General features: G+C 39.7%; 2 protein-coding genes across 3 annotated transcripts in view; one reads left to right on the top strand and one right to left on the bottom strand.

The window, feature by feature from the left end:
• nadkb (NAD kinase b) overlaps positions 1-15,775 on the top strand; it is a 26,980-nt gene extending 11,205 nt beyond the window's left edge. For both annotated transcript variants that reach the window (XM_061920814.1, XM_061920815.1), the window contains 8 exons: positions 1,004-1,112; positions 4,119-4,204; positions 4,282-4,384; positions 6,082-6,248; positions 11,997-12,096; positions 12,158-12,315; positions 12,388-12,470; positions 15,397-15,775. In XM_061920814.1, coding sequence (XP_061776798.1) covers positions 1,004-1,112; positions 4,119-4,204; positions 4,282-4,384; positions 6,082-6,248; positions 11,997-12,096; positions 12,158-12,315; positions 12,388-12,470; positions 15,397-15,556 — 966 coding nt within the window. In that variant the 3' untranslated portion in view covers positions 15,557-15,775. The remainder of the gene's footprint in view (positions 1-1,003; positions 1,113-4,118; positions 4,205-4,281; positions 4,385-6,081; positions 6,249-11,996; positions 12,097-12,157; positions 12,316-12,387; positions 12,471-15,396) is intronic.
• sec62 (SEC62 homolog, preprotein translocation factor) overlaps positions 15,768-19,642 on the bottom strand; it is an 18,514-nt gene continuing 14,639 nt past the window's right edge. Inside the window, exon 8 of the mRNA XM_061920816.1 lies at positions 15,768-17,919. Within this exon, the coding sequence (XP_061776800.1) occupies positions 17,495-17,919 (425 nt within the window). The 3' untranslated portion in view covers positions 15,768-17,494. The remainder of the gene's footprint in view (positions 17,920-19,642) is intronic.

Here is a 19,642-nt window from a genome sequence, read left to right as displayed (position 1 = left end):
TGGATCCAACATAATAGTGATAGTCCAGTCCATAGTGGATCTAACATAATAGTGAGAGTCCAGTCCATAGTGGATCCAACATAATAGTGAGAGTCCAGTCCATAGTGGATCCAACATAATAGTGAGAGTCCAGTCCATAGTGGATCTAACACAATAGTGAGAGTCCAGTCCATAGTGGATCTAACATAATAGTGTGAGAGTCTAGTCCATTGTGGATCTAACATAATAGTGTGAGAGTCCAGTCCATGGTGGATCTAACACAATAGTGAGAGTCCAGTCCATAGTGGATCTAACATAATAGTGTGAGAGTCCGGTCCATAGTGGATCCAACATAATAGTGTGAGTTCAGTCCATAGTGGATCTAACATAATAGTGTGAGAGTCCAGTCCATAGCGGATCTAACATAATAGTGTGAGAGTCCAGTCCATAGTGGATCTAATATAATAGTGTGAGAGTCCAGTCCATAGTGGATCTAACATAATAGTGTAAGAGTCCAGTCCATAGTGGATCTAACATAATAGTGTGAGAGTCCAGTCCATAGTGGATCTAACATAATAGTGTGAGTTCAGTCCATAGTGGATCTAACATAATAGTGAGAGTCCAGTCCATAGTGGATCTAACATAATAGTGTGAGTTCAGTCCATAGTGGATCTAATATAATAGTGTGAGTTCAGTCCATAGACCATCCCGAGCGGAGACGAGTCAGCAGCACAGAGATGTCCCCAACCCATGCACAAGCGAGCGGTCCACCCCGGATCCCGTCTTTGGACAGCCAGTGCTTCATTCGTGCCCCCCCCTAGAGGATACAAAGCAGTCAGCTCTTTCTAAATTGCGTTACTCAAATTGCTCGGGGTAATGTCCAGGTTGTCTCTAATCAGGTCTAAGAGGGGCCCCAAGTTGTATGGGAAGATGCTGCTGTCACTTTTTTTAATGTTGTGTTGTTTTCGCTCATGAGGAACGTGTGTGTGTGTGTGTGTGTGTGTGCGCGCGTGTGGTGACGCAGGAGAAACAGATGATGGTGTACGTCGAGCGCAGGGTGGCCGACGACGAGACACTGTCCAAGGACGAGAACTTTGGCTCCATCCGAAACCAGCTGTGCACGTTCAGAGAGGGTGAGAATGAACCAGAATACTCCACACCTGGCGGACAGTCCATTAGGTACACCCCAGGGTCAATACACCAGTTGTGTCAAAAGTTCTGTCTTTGCAAATACCATAATCCTTTTTTCAATAAATGTTAGGAAATGTAAGGCCTTACAGCTTAATCACCAAAATATATTATTTTTCTGCATAGAACAGGGTTTTCCCCAGATTTCCAACATACCCGTGGTGGTCAATATGACACCACGTCATTTGATGCATATATTTTCTTTAAAAGGATTATACATACAATTACTAATAAGTCTGTCTTAGGGCTTGGTGATATATCGAGTTTGTAAGATGTATCGATATATATTTAAACAAGTCATGAATTAAGAAAATATCGTGATATCTATATAATTTATTTCACGTTAAAATTACCCAATTTTTTGTTATGTTTTTGTTGTGTTCCTTGTTCTCCCAATCAATCAATCAATGTTTATTTATATAGCCCTAAATCACAAGTGTCTCAAAGGGCTGCACAAGCCACAACGACATTCTCTGTTCAGATCCCACATCAGGGCAAGGAAAAAGTCAACCTAATGGGACAATGAGAAAACCTTGGAGAGGACCCCAGATGTGTGTCCATATGGCACAGCCCTAGTCTGTTATTGTACGGTTTTCGTAGGTCACTAAAAAGCAATAAAACTCATTAAATGGGTTTTGCCAAAATTAAGGCCTAGCAATAAAAATCATTAAATTCGATGTCCAGAAGCATTAAAAACATTACAATTGTAGGCTCATAGTTAGAGATGTCCGATAATATCAGAAGTCTGATATTATCGGCCGATAAATGCTTTAAAATGTAATATCGGAAATTTTTGGTATCTGTTTCGAAAAGCAAAATGTATGACTTTTTAAAATGCCGCAGTGTACACGGACGTAGGGAGAATTACAGAGCGCCATCAAACCTTAAAGGCACTGCCTTTGCTTGCCGGCCCAATCACAAAATATTTACAGCTTTTCACACACACAAGTGAATGCAAGTCATACTTGGTCAACAGCCATACAGGTCACACTGAGAGCGGCCGTATAAACAACTTTAAAACTGTTGCAAATATGCGCCACAATGTGAACCCACACCAAACAAGAATGACAAACACATTTCGGGAGAACATCCGCACCGTAACACAAGGTAAACACAACAGGACAAGTACCCAGAAACCCTTGCAGCACTAACTCTCTGGGATGCTACCCTCAACCCAGCCCACTTCAACAATTCCAAACTGCTGTTTTGAGGCATGTTAAAAAAAATAATGCACTTTGTGACTTCAAAAATGAATATGGCAGTGCCATGTTGGCATTTTTTTCCATAACTTAAGTTGATTTATTTTGCGAAACCTTGTTACATTGTTTAATGCAGGGGTCACCAACCTTTTTGAAACCAAGAGCTACTACTTGGGTACTGATTAATGCTATGGGCTACCAGTTTGATACACACTTAAATAAATTGCCAGAAATAGCCAATTTGCTCAATTTACCTTTAATAAATAAATCTATACTGTATATATATAAAAAAAATGGGTATTTCTGTCCGTCATTCCGTCATACATTTTTTTTCTTTTTACAGAAGGTTTTTTTGGGGGGAATAAATGATGAAAAAAAACACTTATTTGAACGATTTAAAAGAGGAGAAAACACGGGGGGAAAAATTAAAATTAAATTTTGAAACATAGTTTATCTTCAATTTCGACTCTTTAAAATTCCAAATTCAACCGAAAAAATGAAGAGAAAAACTAGCTAATTCAAATCTTTTTGAAAGAATTAAAAAAAACAATTTATGGAACATCATTAGTAATTTTTCCTGATTAAGATTAATTTTAGAATTTTGAGGACATACTTTAAATAGGTTAAAATCCAATCTGCACTTTGTTAGAATATATAACAAATTGGACCAAGTTATATTTCTAACAGACAAATCATTATTTCTTCTACATTTTCCAGAACAATTTTAAAAAAATAAATTCAAAAGACTTTGAAATTAGATTTAAATTTGATTCTACAGATTTTCTAGATTTGCCAGAATTTTTTTGAATTTTAATCATACTAAGTTTGAAGAAATATTTCACAAATATTCTTTGTCGAAAAAACAGAAGCTAAAATGAAGAATTTAATTAAAATGTATTTATTATTCTTTACAATGAAACAAATAAATTACTTGAACATTAATTTAAATAGTCAGGAAAGAAGAGGAAGGAATTTAAAAGGTAAAAAGGTATATGTGTTTAAAAATCCTAAAATCATATTTAAGGTTGTATTTTTTCTCTAAAATTGTCTTTCTGAAAGTTATAAGAAGCAAAGTAAAAAAATAAATGAATTTGTTTAAACGAGTGAAGACCAAGTCTTTAAAATATTTTCTTGGATTTTCAAATTCTACTTGAGTTTTGTCTCTCTTACAATTAAAAATGTTGAGCAAAGAGAGACCAGCTTGCTAGTAAATAAATACAATTTAAAAAATAGAGGCAGCTCACTGGTAAGTGCTGCTATTTGAGCTATTTTTAGAACAGGCCAGCGGGCGACTCATCTGGTCCTTACGGGCGACCTGGTGCCCGCGGGCACGGTGTTGGTGACCCATGGTTTAATGCATCCAGCGGGGCATTACAACAAAATTAGGCACAATAATGTGTTCATTCCACCACTATATATATCTGTATCGGTTGATATCGGCATCGGTAATTAAGAGTTGGACAATATCGTGATATTGGATATTGACAAAAAAGCCATTATCGGACATCTGTAATTATAACACTTGTTTGACAGGTAGTGGAATACATATTGTATAACTGTACAATTAACTGTTTATTTGAGCAACATATTTTCTACATGTGACGAGCTTCACCAATTTGTAGACTCTACAGAGCTGCCAGATTCCAAGTGTGCTATCATACGCTTGGAACGCTTGACAACAATGCCTTTACTGAACTTAGCTGCATCAATGAAAGTAATGGCACATCATTGTTTGCTCGGTGATCAATGCAGGTTATGATGATATCTCTGACTGCATTGATCTGATCATCTGTCTGGGTGGTGACGGAACGCTGCTTTACGCCTCCTCGCTGTTCCAGGTGGAGTCTCATTAGCGCTCAGCATTAGCATGTCAGTGTTGTTCAAAACGTAATCTGCGCTCTCTTTATGTTCCCAGGCCAGCGTTCCCCCAGTCATGGCGTTCCATCTCGGTTCTCTGGGATTCCTGACGCCCTTCAAGTTTGAGTCCTACAAGACAGAAGTGGACAAAGTGTTTGAAGGTGGTGTGCTTTCTTTTTCTGGATATTATTAATCCATCCATCCATCCATTTTCTACCGCTTATTCCCTTTTGGGGTCGCGGGGGGCGCTGGCGCCTATCTCAGCTACAATCGGGCGGAAGGCGGGGTACACACTGGACAAGTTGCCACCTCATCGCAGGGCCAACACAGATAGACAGACAACATTCACACTCACATTCACACACTACGGCCAATTTTTAGTGTTGCCAATCAACCTATCCCCAGGTGCATGTCTTTGGAAGTGGGAGGAAGCCGGAGTACCCGGAGGGAACCCACGCATTCACGGGGAGAACATGCAAACTCCACACAGAAAGATCCCGAGCCTGGATTTGAACCCAGGACTGCAGGAACTTCGTATTGTGAGGCAGACGCACTAACCCCTCTGCCACCGTGAAGATATTATTAATACAAAGTCTAATCTAATGGAGGTAATCGATACTAATTATGATATTCTGATAGGAATCTGATCTAAAGAATCTATTCCAATTATAATGGAAATAATTATTCATCTGTTTTAGTTAATGTTAAAATAATGTCCCCATACAGCTGGATAAATATCTTGATATATATGATATTGATATATTATGTAACTATATAATAAACATCCATCCATTTTCTACCGCTTATTCCAGGGGTCCCCATAAGTATATGTGTTTATATATGTATATATCTATGTATGTATGTGTATATATATATATGTATATATATATATACATATATGTGTATGTGTATATATATATATATATATATATATATATATATATATATATATATATATATATATATATATATATATATATATATATATATATATATATATATATATTAGGGCTGCGAATCCTTGGGTGTCCCACGATTCGATTCAATATCGATTTTTGGGGTCACGATTCGATTATATATCGATTTTTTTTCGATTCAACGCGATTCTCGATTCAAAAAACGACATTTTTCCGATTCAAAACGATTCTGTATTCATTCAATACAGGATCTACCCCAGTCTGCTGACATGCTAGCAGAGTAATAGGTTTTTGTAAAAAGCTTTTATAATTGTAAAGGACAATGTTAAATCAACTGATTGCAATAATGCAAATGTGTTTTAACTATTAAACGAACCAAAAATATGACTTATTTTATCTTTGTGAAAACATTGGACACAGTGTGTTGTCCAGCTTATGAGATGCGATGCAAGTGTAAGCCACTGTGACACTATTGTTCTTTTTTTTTAATTTTTATAAATGTCTAATGATAATGTCAATGAGGGATTTTTAATCACAGCTATGCTGAAATTATAACTAATATTGATACTGTTGTTGATAATATTCATTTTTGTTTCACTACTTTTGGTTTGTTCTGTGTGGTGTTTGTGTCTCCTCTCAATTGCTCTGTTTATTGCAGTTCTGAGTGTTGCTGGGTCAGGTTCGGTTTTGGAATTGGATTGCATTGTTATGGTATTGCTGTGTATTCTTTTGTTGGATTGATAAAAAAAAATAAAAAATAAAAATCGATATAAAATAAAGAAAAAAAGAATAGACTGAATCGCACAATGTGAGAATCGCGATTCAAATTCGAATCGATTTTTTCCCCACACCCCTAATATATATTTATATATATATATAATCTATCAATCATACTTATGTGTATGTATGCAATATATTTTAATGGTAATTCTTGGTTTCAGGGAACGCGGCCATCACTTTGCGTAGCCGCTTGAAGGTGAAGGTAGTGAAGGAGATGTTTGAGAGGACGAGCTCACATCAACCTCAGCAGCCACACCAGGACCACAATGGCCTCCTTCCTCATGGATACACCAACAGTGAGGCGGGCAAGGTCACCCTGCAACTTCAGGTGAACTATCTTTTAGACTTTCAGCTTTTCTTCCTTTGCCTTATAATACTCCACCTTCCTTCGTCCTCTCTCCCTTTCCCTTGTTAGTTGAGTCTTTATTTGAAGGGACAATTCACAGAAACATTCAGCTCAAAGACAGATATGTTTTGTACCAGATTATAGCTAAATAGCTCATTTCCATCCCTGGTTATCTAAATTAAAAGGATACAAACATCATGCAATACAATTATGACAATAAAATCATACTATATAGCATGTAATCAAATGAAGAAAAGTCATAAAATGCTCTTTTATTGACACATACTTAATATACAATACAACCACACCTCATTGACATCATCACACATGGAGCAGTGTTTTTCAACCTTTTTTGAGCCTAGGCACATTTTTTGCCTTGAAAAAATGTGGAGGCACACCACCAGCAGACATCATTAAAAAACAAAACTCAGTTGACAGTAAAAAGTCGTTGGATATGACTTTAAAGCATAATCAAGCATGCATGACTATAGCTCTTGGAGCGGTGTAGCTCGGTTGGTAGAGTGGGTGTTCCAGCAACCTGAGGATTCAGAATCAGAATCACTTTATTAATCCCCGAGGGGAAATTAAAATTTTCAGCACAATCCAATTCAAGATCAGACAAACATTACAGGGAGACAGAACAGGATCGCTGACGGGTCTGCCAACTTCCAGCGCCCCTTACAATGAAGGGGGAGAGAAAAAAAGTCTAAGCGTAGGCCCCTGGAGAGGGGGTCCAGACTGAGGCAAAGGGAAAAAACAACTCATAGCCATAGCACACATCCCTCTTACATGTGTAAGAGGGAAACATCAAACTCAAAAAACACAAAGGACATTAAGACATTAAAAGAGCAGAGCTGATGCAACCAGCCACTTCTACATACAGCCATGAATTAAAACTAAAAGAAACATATACACTGTGGTGACCTCTGCGGCGTTCCACACCATCGTCTGCTGGGGTGGAGGGAGCATGGCCAGAGACAGGAGCAGACCCAACAAAGCAACTCTCGGCCAGTGTCCAGTCTTCATGGATGAGCGAGGATGCGTCTAAGGAGACTGAGGTGTCCGATACCTGCTCATTCAGGCAAGACAATGTGAAGCTTCCCCTCTGGTCTCTCCAAACACACTCTGGTGTGGCAGAGACCCACCAGAATTCGAACCCCCCTTCCGCCATCCTAGTCACTGCCGTTGTGTCCTTGGGCAAGACATTTTACCCACTGGCTCCCAGTGCCGCCCACACTGCTTTGAAAATGTAACTTAGATATTGGGTTTCACTATGTAAAGCGCTTTGAGTCACTACAGAAAAGCACTATATAAAATATATAATTCACTTGTCTCAAAGTAGGTGTACTGTCACCACCTGTCACATCACACCCTGACTTATTTGGACTTTTTTGCTGTTTTCCTGTGTGTAGTGTTTTACTTATTGTCTTGCGCTCCTATTTTAATGGCGTTTTCTCTTTTTTTGGTATTTTCCTGTAGCAGTTTCATGTCTTCCTTTGAGCAATATTTCCTGCATCTTCTTTGTTTAAGCAATCAAGAAGATTTTAGTTGTTTTTATCCTTCTTTGTCATGTTCGGATGTACATTGTGGACGCCGTCTATGCTCCACAGTAAGTCTTTGCTGTCGTCCAGCATTCTGTTTTTGTTTACTTTGCAGCCAGTTCAGTTTTAGTTTCGTTCTGCATAATCTTCCCTCAGCTTCAATGCCTTTTCTTAGTTTAGTTAAAGTACCAATCATTGTCACATACACACTAGGTGTGCTGAAATTATTCTCTGCATTTGACCCATCACCCTTGATCACCCCCTGGGAGGTGAGGGGAGCAGTGAGCAGCAGCGGTGCCGCGCCCGGGAATCATTTATGGTGATTTAACCCCCAATTCCAACCCTTGATGCTGAGTGCCAAGCAGGGAGGCAATGGGTCCCATTTCTATAGTCTTTGGTATGACTCTGCTGGGATTTGAACTCCGGGCACTCACCTTTTGTTTATTTTAGTTTTTTAAGCATTAGATACCTTTTTACCTGCACACTGCCTCCCACTGTTCCCGACATCTACAAGGCAATTAGCTACCTGCTGCCACCTACTGATATGGAAGGGTATTACACGGTTACTCTGCCAAACTCTAGACAGCACCGACACTCAACAACAACAACACATCATTTGCAGACTATAATTACTCTTCCAAAGACATGCACCTGGGGCCCTGCGATGAGGTGGCGACTTGTCCAGGGTGTACCCCGCCTTCCGCTCGATTGTAGCTGAGATAGGCGCCCGCGACCCCGAAAGGGAATAAGCGGTAGAAAATGGATGGATGGAATTACTGCTTTGCAAAAAATATTTTTAACCCAAATAGGTGAAATTAGATCATCTCCCACGGCACACTGGACTGTATCCAAAGCACACCATTGTGCCGCGGCACAGTGGTTGAAAAACACTGACATTGACAATACATGCACTTGTTCACATCTGTCATCATTTGTGAAAACAACCATGACTAAAATTTACAACAAAAGGTTCACATGTATAAATACAGACTTTAATTTGACAATCATAGTGTCCACCTTAGTGACCGTGTGAGCAGCTTTGATTGCTCCGAAGCCACTTTTTAACTTCAGTTGTGTAAGAAGAGTCATCTGTTGGACTTCTCAAGTTTGTTGTGAGCTCGCTCCATTCCTTTATCGCTTCATATGAAAAGGCGGATGTGTGCGCGAACATCGTCCCAAATCATCGAAAATCATCAGCAGCGTCGCTGTGGCAACAGTCATAATAGAGCTGGCGGGGGATGATACGGGTGGATGCGATGTTGTGTGCTTCTGTTGAGCCGGTTGCCTCGGAGATGCTGTCGTCAACAGTGTAGTCTACGCCAAAATGATGTTTAATTGAGTGTGCTGTCTCACACACACACACACACACACACATGCAGACAGCTGCAGTGGATCATTTCGATCAGTTCCCCCTGCCCCCTCCCAGGTGTCTCATGGAAAAACAAAAAAACGCTGATTCTGCTGTCAGAAATGCTCCAGTCTGACCTCTGGGGTTAACACGCTGTTATTTTTACTGCTTTTTTACGCCCGCTGACGTCAGCGCACCTGCCAGACGTCGTCAGCGCCGCGTTCTGCTGACAGTGAGCGCACCTTGCCGGCTGTGGGAAGGCCATCTGCACGTCTGCAGGAGGATCTATTTATTTGGTGATTGGACTGAGCGTAGTCTCGATAGGAAGGAGTTAGAAGTGGAAGACCAGACCAGTGGTTTTCAACCTTTTTTTGAGCCAAGGCACATTTTTTGCGTTGAAAAAAATGCGGAGGCACACCACCAGCAGACATCATTAAAAAACGAAACTCAGTTGACAGTAAAAAGTGGTTGGATATGACTTTAAAGCATAACCAAGCATGCATGACTATAGCTCTTGTCTCAAAGTAGGTGTACTGTCACCACCTGTCACATCACACCCTGACTTATTTGGACTTTCTTGCTGTTTTCCTGTGTGTAGTGTTTTACTTCTTGTCTAGTGCTCCTATTTTGGTGGCTTTTTCTTTTCTTCTGTATTTTCCTGTATCAGTTTCATGTCTTCCTTTGAGCGATATTTCCCGCATCTACTTTGTTTTAGCAATCAAGAATATTTCAGTTGTTTTTATCCTTCTTTGTGGGGACATTGTTGATGGTCATGTCATGTTCGGATGTACATTGTGGACGCTGTCTTTGCAACACAGTAAGTCTTTGCTGTCGTCCAGCATTCTGTTTTTGTTTACTTTGCAGCCAGTTCAGTTTTGGTTTTGTTCTGCATAGCCTTCCCTAAGCTTCCATTACTTTTCTTAGGGGCACTCACCTTTTGTTTATTTTTGGTTTAAGGATTAGATACCTTTTTACCTGCACGCTGCCTCCCGCTGTTTCTGACATTTACAAAGCAATTAGCTACTGGCTGCCACCTACTGAAATGGAAGAGTATACTCTGCTGACCTCTAGACAGCACCGACACTCAACAACAACACATCATTTGCAGACTATAATTACTGGTTTGAAAAAAATACTTTTAACCCAAACCCTTAGAGAAATAACTTGCAACAGGCCCAGTAAACTCATACGACGGGCTAATCGCACCACTAATTATGCGAACATTGACACTAGGATCAGACATTCAGAGATTACAAAGAGAATCTTAGCTAGGACTTTTGATCTCGCTAGAAAGATGTGCAGGCATCGAGTGATTGTTTCTGGCTTCCTGCCTGCGAGAGGCAATGATGAGAGATATAGCAGATTAGTCTCGCGTAACAAGTGGCTGGCTAGCTTCTGTAGACAACAGGGACTAATGTTTATTGATAATTGTACCTCTTTCTGGGGCAAACCTGGCTCGCTGATGAGAGACGGCCCTCACCCTAAACAGAAAGGTGCTGTCATCCTGCCTAGAAACATAGATTTCTGTTTGAGTCACACTTGACTAACTACACTGGTCACAGGCAATCACAGAGCTTGCTAGTCTGGGTGAGGAGTCAAGCTAGAACTAGCCAGCGCCAGGCTGTAAAATCCCTGCACACATAGCTATTCTGTTAGATTAATACACAACTCACATAATATTTTTACTGCAGTGACTGTGTCAGAGGTAGACATGCACTCTACTGAGGTGGCAAATTATTATGCGATCAGTGTATCGCAGCACCAAGCAAACAATCTGAAAATTCCCGTCATATCAATTCCTAGATATGGTCGAAATGATTTAAAGCGCACTACGCGTAATAAAGGCAACATTATTAATAATACTTCTACGGATAATTTCAACATAAACTACTCAAAACAGCCCACTACCCATAATATGGGCTTTTTAAACATAAGATCATTGTCTTCCAAAACTTTATTAGTTAAAGAGGTCATTAGAGACAACAATCTTAACGTCATTGGTCTCAACGAAACCTGGCTCAAACCAGACGATTTTTTGGCGCTGAATGAGGCATCTCCTCCTAACTACCGGTATATGAATGCACGTATTGCCCATCCCCTTAAAAGGAGTGGGAGGGTCGCACTAATATACAATGAAAACTTGTATACTAGTGATTGATCGTTCATCCTGCTGGCCCCACCATGGACTGGACTCACACTATTATGTTAGATCCACTATGGACTGGACTGTCAAACTATTATGTTAGATCCACTATGGACTGGACTCTCACACTATTATGTTATATCCACTATGGACTGGACTCACACTATTATGTTAAATCCACTATGGACTGGACTCACACTATTATGTTAGATCCACTATGGACTGGACTCACACTATTATGTTAGATCCACAATGGATTGGACTTTCACACTATTATGTTAGATCCACTATGGACTGGACTCTCACACTATTATGTTGGATCCACTATGGACTAGACTCTCACAATATTATGTTAGATCCACTATGGACTGGACTCTCACTATTATGTTAGATCCACTATGGACTGGACTCACACTATTATGTTAGATCCACTATGGACTGGACTCACACTATTATGTTAGATCCACTATGGACTGGACTCACAATATTAGGTTAGATCCACTATGGACTGGGGGGGGGGGGTCCCCACATCTGCGGTCCCTTCCAAGGTTTCTCATTGGCATCCCATTGGGTTGAGTTTTTCCTTGCCCTGATGTGGGATCTGAGCCAAGGATGGTGGGTGTTGTTGATGCTTGCTGCAGACAGTGTGACATGTGAGTGTAAAAGTGGACAAAGCAACAGCACAGCTTGTGTTTCAGGTGTTGAACGAGGTTGTGGTGGACCGAGGGCCGTCCTCCTACCTGTCCAACGTGGACCTGTACCTGGACGGACGTCTCATCACATCCGTGCAAGGAGACGGTAAGACCACCGACACGCCGACGTCCGCCCACGTTCGCCACTCTCGTCTTTGCGCCGCCAGGTGTGATCGTGTCCACGCCCACCGGCAGCACGGCCTACGCGGCGGCGGCGGGGGCATCCATGATCCACCCCAACGTGCCGGCCATCATGGTGACCCCCATATGTCCACACTCGCTGTCCTTCAGGCCCATCGTGGTCCCTGCCGGGGTGGAGCTGATGGTGCGTGTCGGGGAGGACGCCTCACGCTGTCCACACGCCACTAAACACACTTTTGTTATCTCGCCCATCTAGATCACCTTGTCCCCCGACGCCAGGAACACCGCCTGGGTGTCCTTTGACGGCCGCAAGAGACAAGAGATCCAGCACAGCGACTGGTGAGTCTCCCCTTCAGCTACTTCACTTCCTCAGTGGCCTAGGCAGGTTGTGAGTTCAAACCCCGGCCCAGTCAGACAAGGACTATAAACATGTGAGCCATTACCTCCCTGCTGGGCTCTCAGCATCAAGGCTTGGAATTGGGACTTAAAAGGCCTACTGAAAAGAGATGTTCTTATTTAAACGGGGATAGCAGGTCCATTCTATGTGTCATACTTGATCATTTTGCGATATTGCCATATTTTTGCTGAAAGGATTTAGTAGAGAACATCGACGATAAAGTTTGCAAGTTTTGGTCGCTGATAAAAAAGCCTTGCCTGTTCCGGAAGTAGCAGACGATGTGCGCGTGACGTCACGGGTTGTGGAGCTCCTCACATCTGAACATTGTTTACAATCATGGTCACCAGCAGCGAGAGCGATTCAGACCGAGGAAGCGACGATTTCCCCATTAATTTGAGCGATGATGAAAGATTCGTGGATGAGGAAAGTTAGAGTGAAGCACTAGAAAAGGAAAAAAAAAAGGCGACGGGAGTGGGAGTGATTCAGATGTTATTAGACACATTTACTAGGATAATTCTGGAAAATCCCTTATCTGATTATTGTGTTACTAGTGTTTCAGTGAGATTATTAAGTCATACCTAAAAGTCGGAGGGGTGTGGTGACCGCCAGTGTCTCTGATAAAAGCCATGGAGGAGCCAAGAAAGTCGCAGCTGCCTCTTTGACAGCTGCAGGTGGACGCAAGCTCCGCTCATGTCTCCGGTAAGAGCAGACTTATTACCACCATTTTCTCACTGAAATCTGGCGGTTGACAAGTAGTAGAGAAATGTGTTCTCTTGACCGCTCTATTCCATATTAAAGCTTCACAACAAACAAAGAAACACCGGCTGTGTTTTGGTGGCTAAAGCCGGCTGCAATACACCGCTTTCCACTAACAGCATTCTTCTTTGACGTCTCCATTATTAATTGAACAAATTGCAAAAGATTCAGCAACACAGATGTCCAGAATACTGTGTAATTATGCGATTAAAGCAGACGACTTTTAGCCGTGAGTGGTGCTGGGCTGAAATGTCCGCTACAACCGGTGACGTCACAAACACACGTCAACATAAGTGTCATCATTCTGCGACGTTTTCAGCAGGATACTTCGCGGGAAATTTTAAAATCGCAATTTAGTAAACTAAAAAGGCCGTATTGTCATGTGTTGCAATGTTAATATGTTATATAAACTATCAGACTGCGAGGTCAGTAGTAGTGGCTTTCAGTAGGCCTTTAAATCACCAAAAATGAGTGTGGCCACCGCTGCTGCTTACTGCTCCCCTCACCTCCCAGGGTCAAATGCAGAGAATACATTTCACCACACCTAGTATGTGTGTGTGACTATCAGTGGTACTTTAACTTTAATCATGATTTATTTTTGTGTATGTGGCTCATCTGAACCACTAATTGCTGGTGTGTTTTAGCGGAGGAAAAAGTCTAAAATTATTTGCTTAAAACATTCAATTTGGGTCTAGCATTTATAAAAAGTAGACAAACTATTGTTAGCATGTGCTCTGTGAAAGTTGTGTAACTTTACAGCAGGGGTCACCAACACCGTGCCCGCGGGCACCAGGTCGCCCGTAAGGACCAGATGAGTCGCCCGCTGGCCTGTTCTAAAAATAGCTCAAATAGCAAAACTTACCAGTGAGCTGCCTCCATTTTTTAAATGTTATTTATTTACCCGCAAGCTGGTCTCGCTTTGCTCAACATTTTTAATTCTAAGAGAGACAAAACTCAAATAGAATTTGAAAATCCAAGAAAATATTTTAAAGACTTTGTCCTCACTTGTTTAAATGAATAAATTAATTTTTTTACTTTGCTTCTTATAATTTTCAGAAAGACAATTTTAGAGAAAAAATACAACCTTAAAAATGACTTTAGGATTTTTAAAAACATATACCTTTTTACCTTTTAAATTCCTTCCTCTTCTTTCCTGACGATTTAAATCAATGTTTAAGTACTTTTTTTTTTTTGTAAAGAATAATAAATACATTTTAATTTAATTCTTCATTTTAGCTTCTGTTTTTTCGACAAAGAATATTTGTGAAATATTTTTTCAAACTTTTCCTGATTAAAATTCAAAAAAATTATTCTGGCAAATCTAGAAAATCTGTAGAATAAAATTTAAATCTTATTTCAAAGTCTTTTGAATTTCTTTTAAAATTTTTGTTCTGGAAAATCTAGAAGAAATAATGATTTGTCTTTGTTAGAAATATAGCTTGGTCCAATTTGTTATATATTCTAACAAAGTGCAGATTGCATTTTAACATATTTAAAACATGTCATCAAAATTGTAAAATTAATCTTAATCAGGAAAATTTACTAATGATGTTCCATAAATTCTTTTTTCAAAAAGATTCGAATTAGCTAGTTTTTGTCTGTTTTGTGTCGGTTGAATTTGGAATTTTAAAGCGTCGAAATTGAAGATAAACTGTTTCAAAATGTAATTTTCATTTTTTTCGTTTTTCTCCTCTTAAATTGTTCAATTAAGTGTTTTTTCATCATTTATTTTCCACAAAAAAACCTTCTGTAAAAGGAAAAAAATGTACGACGGAATGACAGACAGAAATACCCATTTTTATATATATAGATTTATTTATTAAAGGAAAATTGAGCAAATTGGCTATTTCTGGCAATTTATTTAAGTGTGTATCAAACTGGTAGCCCATAGCATTAATCAGTACCCAAGAAGTAGCTCTTGCTTTCAAAAAGGTTGGTGACCCCTGGTTTAGAGTGTTAGGGGGATCTTCACTAAGAAGGTGGGGATTGAACCAGGAACACTCAGGTCGCTGGCACGGCCACTCCCCCAACTAAGTCACACCGTCTCCAAAATGATGAAACCTTTCTTCTATCATTCTGGTCTTCACATGACCTTGTTTCTGGTCCCCTCAGCATCAAGATCACCACATCGTGCTACCCGGTGCCGTCCATCTGCTGCCACGACCTGGTCTACGACTGGTTCGAGAGCCTGGCACAGTGTCTGCACTGGAACGTACGCAAGCGGCAGACCCGTCTGGCCGAGACCTCGGACTCCTCGGACACAGAGAACTGAACCCGCCAAATCCCCTGCGTGCTGAGCCAGACACCCGCCGTGTGTCCATGTGGTATTTACCTCCCAAACCTTTACATTCCAAAGTGACAAAGATTCATGTTTATATTCATGTAAAAAAGTATTTTAGGTCAGTTCTTTCATGTAGTTTTTGTATATTTTCAAACACAAACTTGACCTCACCTTCACTGACAGGCTGGAAATAAAAGACACGTTAAAGAGTTTTTGCTGCTTTATTGTGAGCTGCGGCAGGCACACCTCAGCATGCTTTTTGTCCTTTTATCACATTTTTACAACAATACTACTAGTATTGCATGAAGAGAGTAATGCTGACTAGAAGACAAAAAACATCGACGTCTACGGGTGTGTGTCGCCCCCTGCTGGCAGAAGTGTGTGATGACAGGCAGCAGGTGTAAATATATATACATACAGTACTAATAAATGATGTACGAGAGTAGGAGAGAGGCAGATGTCAGAATTAATAAACTTATAAAAAAGTGGAATAAATTAAAAAGAGGGAGGAACTAAATGAATTGATACAAAAAGAAAAAGTAGACAGGGAATACACGCTCCTAATAGAGTAGAAGACAGGAGGCAGACATGGTATGCATAATTGTTTGCTTAAAGGCCTACTGAAATGAGACTTTCTTATTCAAAAGGGGATAGCAGCTCCATTTATGTGTCATACTTGATCATTTCGCCATATTTTTGCTGAAAGGACTTAGTAGAGAACATCCACCATAAAGTGCGCAACTTTTGGTCACTAAAAAAGCCTTGCCTGTACCGGAAGTAGCAGACGATGTGCACGTGATGTCACGGGTTGTGGAGCTCTTCACATCCCCACTTTGTTTACAATCATGGCCACCAGCAGCGAGAGCGATTCGGACTGAGAAAGCAACGATTTCCCCATTAATTTGAGCGAGGATGAAAGATTTGTGGATGAGGATATTGAGAGGGAAGGACTAGAAAAAAAAAATGACAGGGCAGTGTTATTAGACAAATTTACTAGGATAATTCTGGAAAATCTCTTAACTGATTGTGTTGCTAGTGTTTTAGTGAGATTATATAGTACCTGACAGTCGGAGGGGTGTGGCCATGAGTGTGGTGACCGCCAGTGTCTCAGGTGGGAGGAGGTAATAGTCCGCAGCTGCTGCAGGAGGACGCCATAACTACACTCATAACTACGGTACGAGCCGACTTATTACCACAATTTTCTCACTGAAATACTGCCGGTTGACATGTAGTCGGGATCAATGTTTTCTTGACCGCTCTGATCCATAGTAAAGCTTCACCTTCGGGAATTTTTAACAAGGAAACACCGGCTATGTTTGTGTGGCTAAAGGCTTCCCACCTACATCTTTCTTCTTTGACGTCTTCATTATTAATTGAACAAATTGCAACACAGATGTCCAGAATACTGTGTAATCATGCGATTAAAGCAGACTACTTATAGCTGGGATCGGGCTGGAAAATAGTGTCCGCTACAACCTGAGACTTCACACGCACGCGTCGTCATGCCGTGACGATTTCAACACGACATTTGGCGGGAAATTTAAAATTGCAATTTATTAAAGTAACGTGGCCATATTGGCATGTGTTGCAATGTTAATATTTCATGATGGATATATAAACTATCAGACTGCGTGGGTTTCAGTAGGCCTTTGTATTCATTGTTAAAAATGATCAATTTTCATTGTGGCAACTGTGCTCTTTGTCACATTCCCAGCCCATTTGGCACCTTCAAACCGGACTTGGACTTTCCCACCAAACTTAACTACTTGGTGTGGAAAAAGCCCAGCATAGTTTGGTCCCTGGTTTTGTCTCGCCGTGACACCGAAGGAATCAAAGCAAATATTGTCAAGAAGAGATCAAACCTTTTCTTAGTTATTTCAGTCCTGGAGCTGTGAGGTGGACATTTAGTGGGAGGGAGGAAGAGGAAGTTTATGTCTGAAGGTCCGTGTCACTGTCTCCTGGTTCTTGGTTCTCCTCGTCCTCTTCCGTGTGCTGGTCCAGTTCATCTCTGGTGATCATCTCAAAGTCGTTGCCGTTGCTGTGCTGCGAGCCTTCTTCCTCCCTGCGGTCGCTGTCTGTGTCCTCTAGCCCCGCCTCTTTTACCTCCTCCCCCTCTTCCTCTTCCTCCTCCTCCTCGTCTTTCTTCTCGCTGTCGGACTTGTCGTCGCTGTCGGATTTCTGGCCCTCGTCCTTGCCGCCCTTCTTGGCGCCGCCCCGCGGGCCTTTGTACTCGTGGGTGTAGAGCGGGCGGAAGGAGTCGATGAAGCCCACGTCGGCTGTCAGGTTGGGAAGGAACCAGAAGTGATGGCGGCCGCCGGTCACCATCCAGATGAAGAGGAAGAGGATGCAGCGAGCTGAGGAAGGAGAATAACTCTTAGAATGGATCAGATATTCTGGCTTGAATGCAACATACAGACAGCCATTACACTCTATAATGCATATGTTCCTTTTACTGTACATGTACTGTAAAAGTATGTCTATTATTCACACGTGAATAATATAGTTAATATACAGCATTATTCAAATGTGAATAATGCTGTATAATACACTGTATTTATATTATTCACATGTAAATAATGCTGTATAATAGACTATATTATTCACATGTGAATAATACTGTATTTATATTACTCACAAGTGAATAATGCTGTATAATAGATTGTAATATGTTATTCACGTGTATAATACTGTATTCATGTTATTCACATGTGGATAATGCTGTATAATAGACTGTATTTGTTATTCACGTGTGAATGCGTTGTAATACTGTATTTATATTATTCACATGTGAATAATGCTGTGTAATACATTATTCACATTATTATAATAGAGTATTTATATTATTCACATGTGAATAATGCTGTATAATAGACTATATTATTCACATGTGAATATTACTGTATTTATATTATTCACAAGTGAATATTGCTGTATACGAGATTGTCGTTATGTTATCCGGAAGTGAATAATGCTGTTTATTAGACTGTATTTATATTATTCATGTGGGAATAATGCTGTATAATACATTATTCACATGTGAATAATACTGTATTTATATTATTTACATGTGAATAATGCTATCTAATAGACTGTATTTATATTAAATGCAGTGTAATACTGTATTTATATTATTCACGTGTGAATAATTCTGTGTAATAAATTATTCACATGTGAATAATACTGTATTTATATTATTTACATGTAAATAATGCTGTATAATAGACTATATTATTCACATGTGAATAATACTGTATTTATATTACTCACAAGTGAATAATGCTGTATAATAGATTGTAATATGTTATTCACGTGTATAATACTGTATTCATGTTATTCACATGTGGATAATGCTGTATAATAGACTGTATTTGTTATTCACGTGTGAATGCGTTGTAATACTGTATTTATATTATTCACATGTGAATAATGCTGTGTAATACATTATTCACATTATTATAATAGAGTATTTATATTATTCACATGTGAATAATGCTGTATAATAGACTATATTATTCACATGTGAATATTACTGTATTTATATTATTCACAAGTGAATATTGCTGTATACGAGATTGTCGTTATGTTATCCGGAAGTGAATAATGCTGTTTATTAGACTGTATTTATATTATTAATGTGGGAATAATGCTGTATAATACATTATTCACATGTGAATAATACTGTATTTATATTATTTACATGTGAATAATGCTATCTAATAGACTGTATTTATATTAAATGCAGTGTAATACTGTATTTATATTATTCACGTGTGAATAATTCTGTGTAATAAATTATTCACATGTGAATAATACTGTATTTATATTATTTACATGTGAATAATGCTATCTAATAGACTGTATTTATATTATTCACATGTAAATAATGCTGTATAATAGACTAATATTCACGTGTGAATAATACTGTATTTATTACTCACAAGTGAATAATGCTGTATAATAGATTGTATTAATGTTATTCACATGTGAATAATGCTGTATAATACTGTATTTATATTAAATGCAGTGTAATACTGTATTTATATTATTCACGTGTGAATAATTCTGTGTAAAACATTA

Source organism: Nerophis ophidion, linkage group LG14, assembly GCF_033978795.1.
Source record: "Nerophis ophidion isolate RoL-2023_Sa linkage group LG14, RoL_Noph_v1.0, whole genome shotgun sequence".
NCBI lineage: Eukaryota > Metazoa > Chordata > Actinopteri > Syngnathiformes > Syngnathidae > Nerophis > Nerophis ophidion.
The sequence above is the reverse complement of the archived record's forward strand: the minus strand, read 5'-3'. Positions and strand labels throughout refer to the sequence as shown.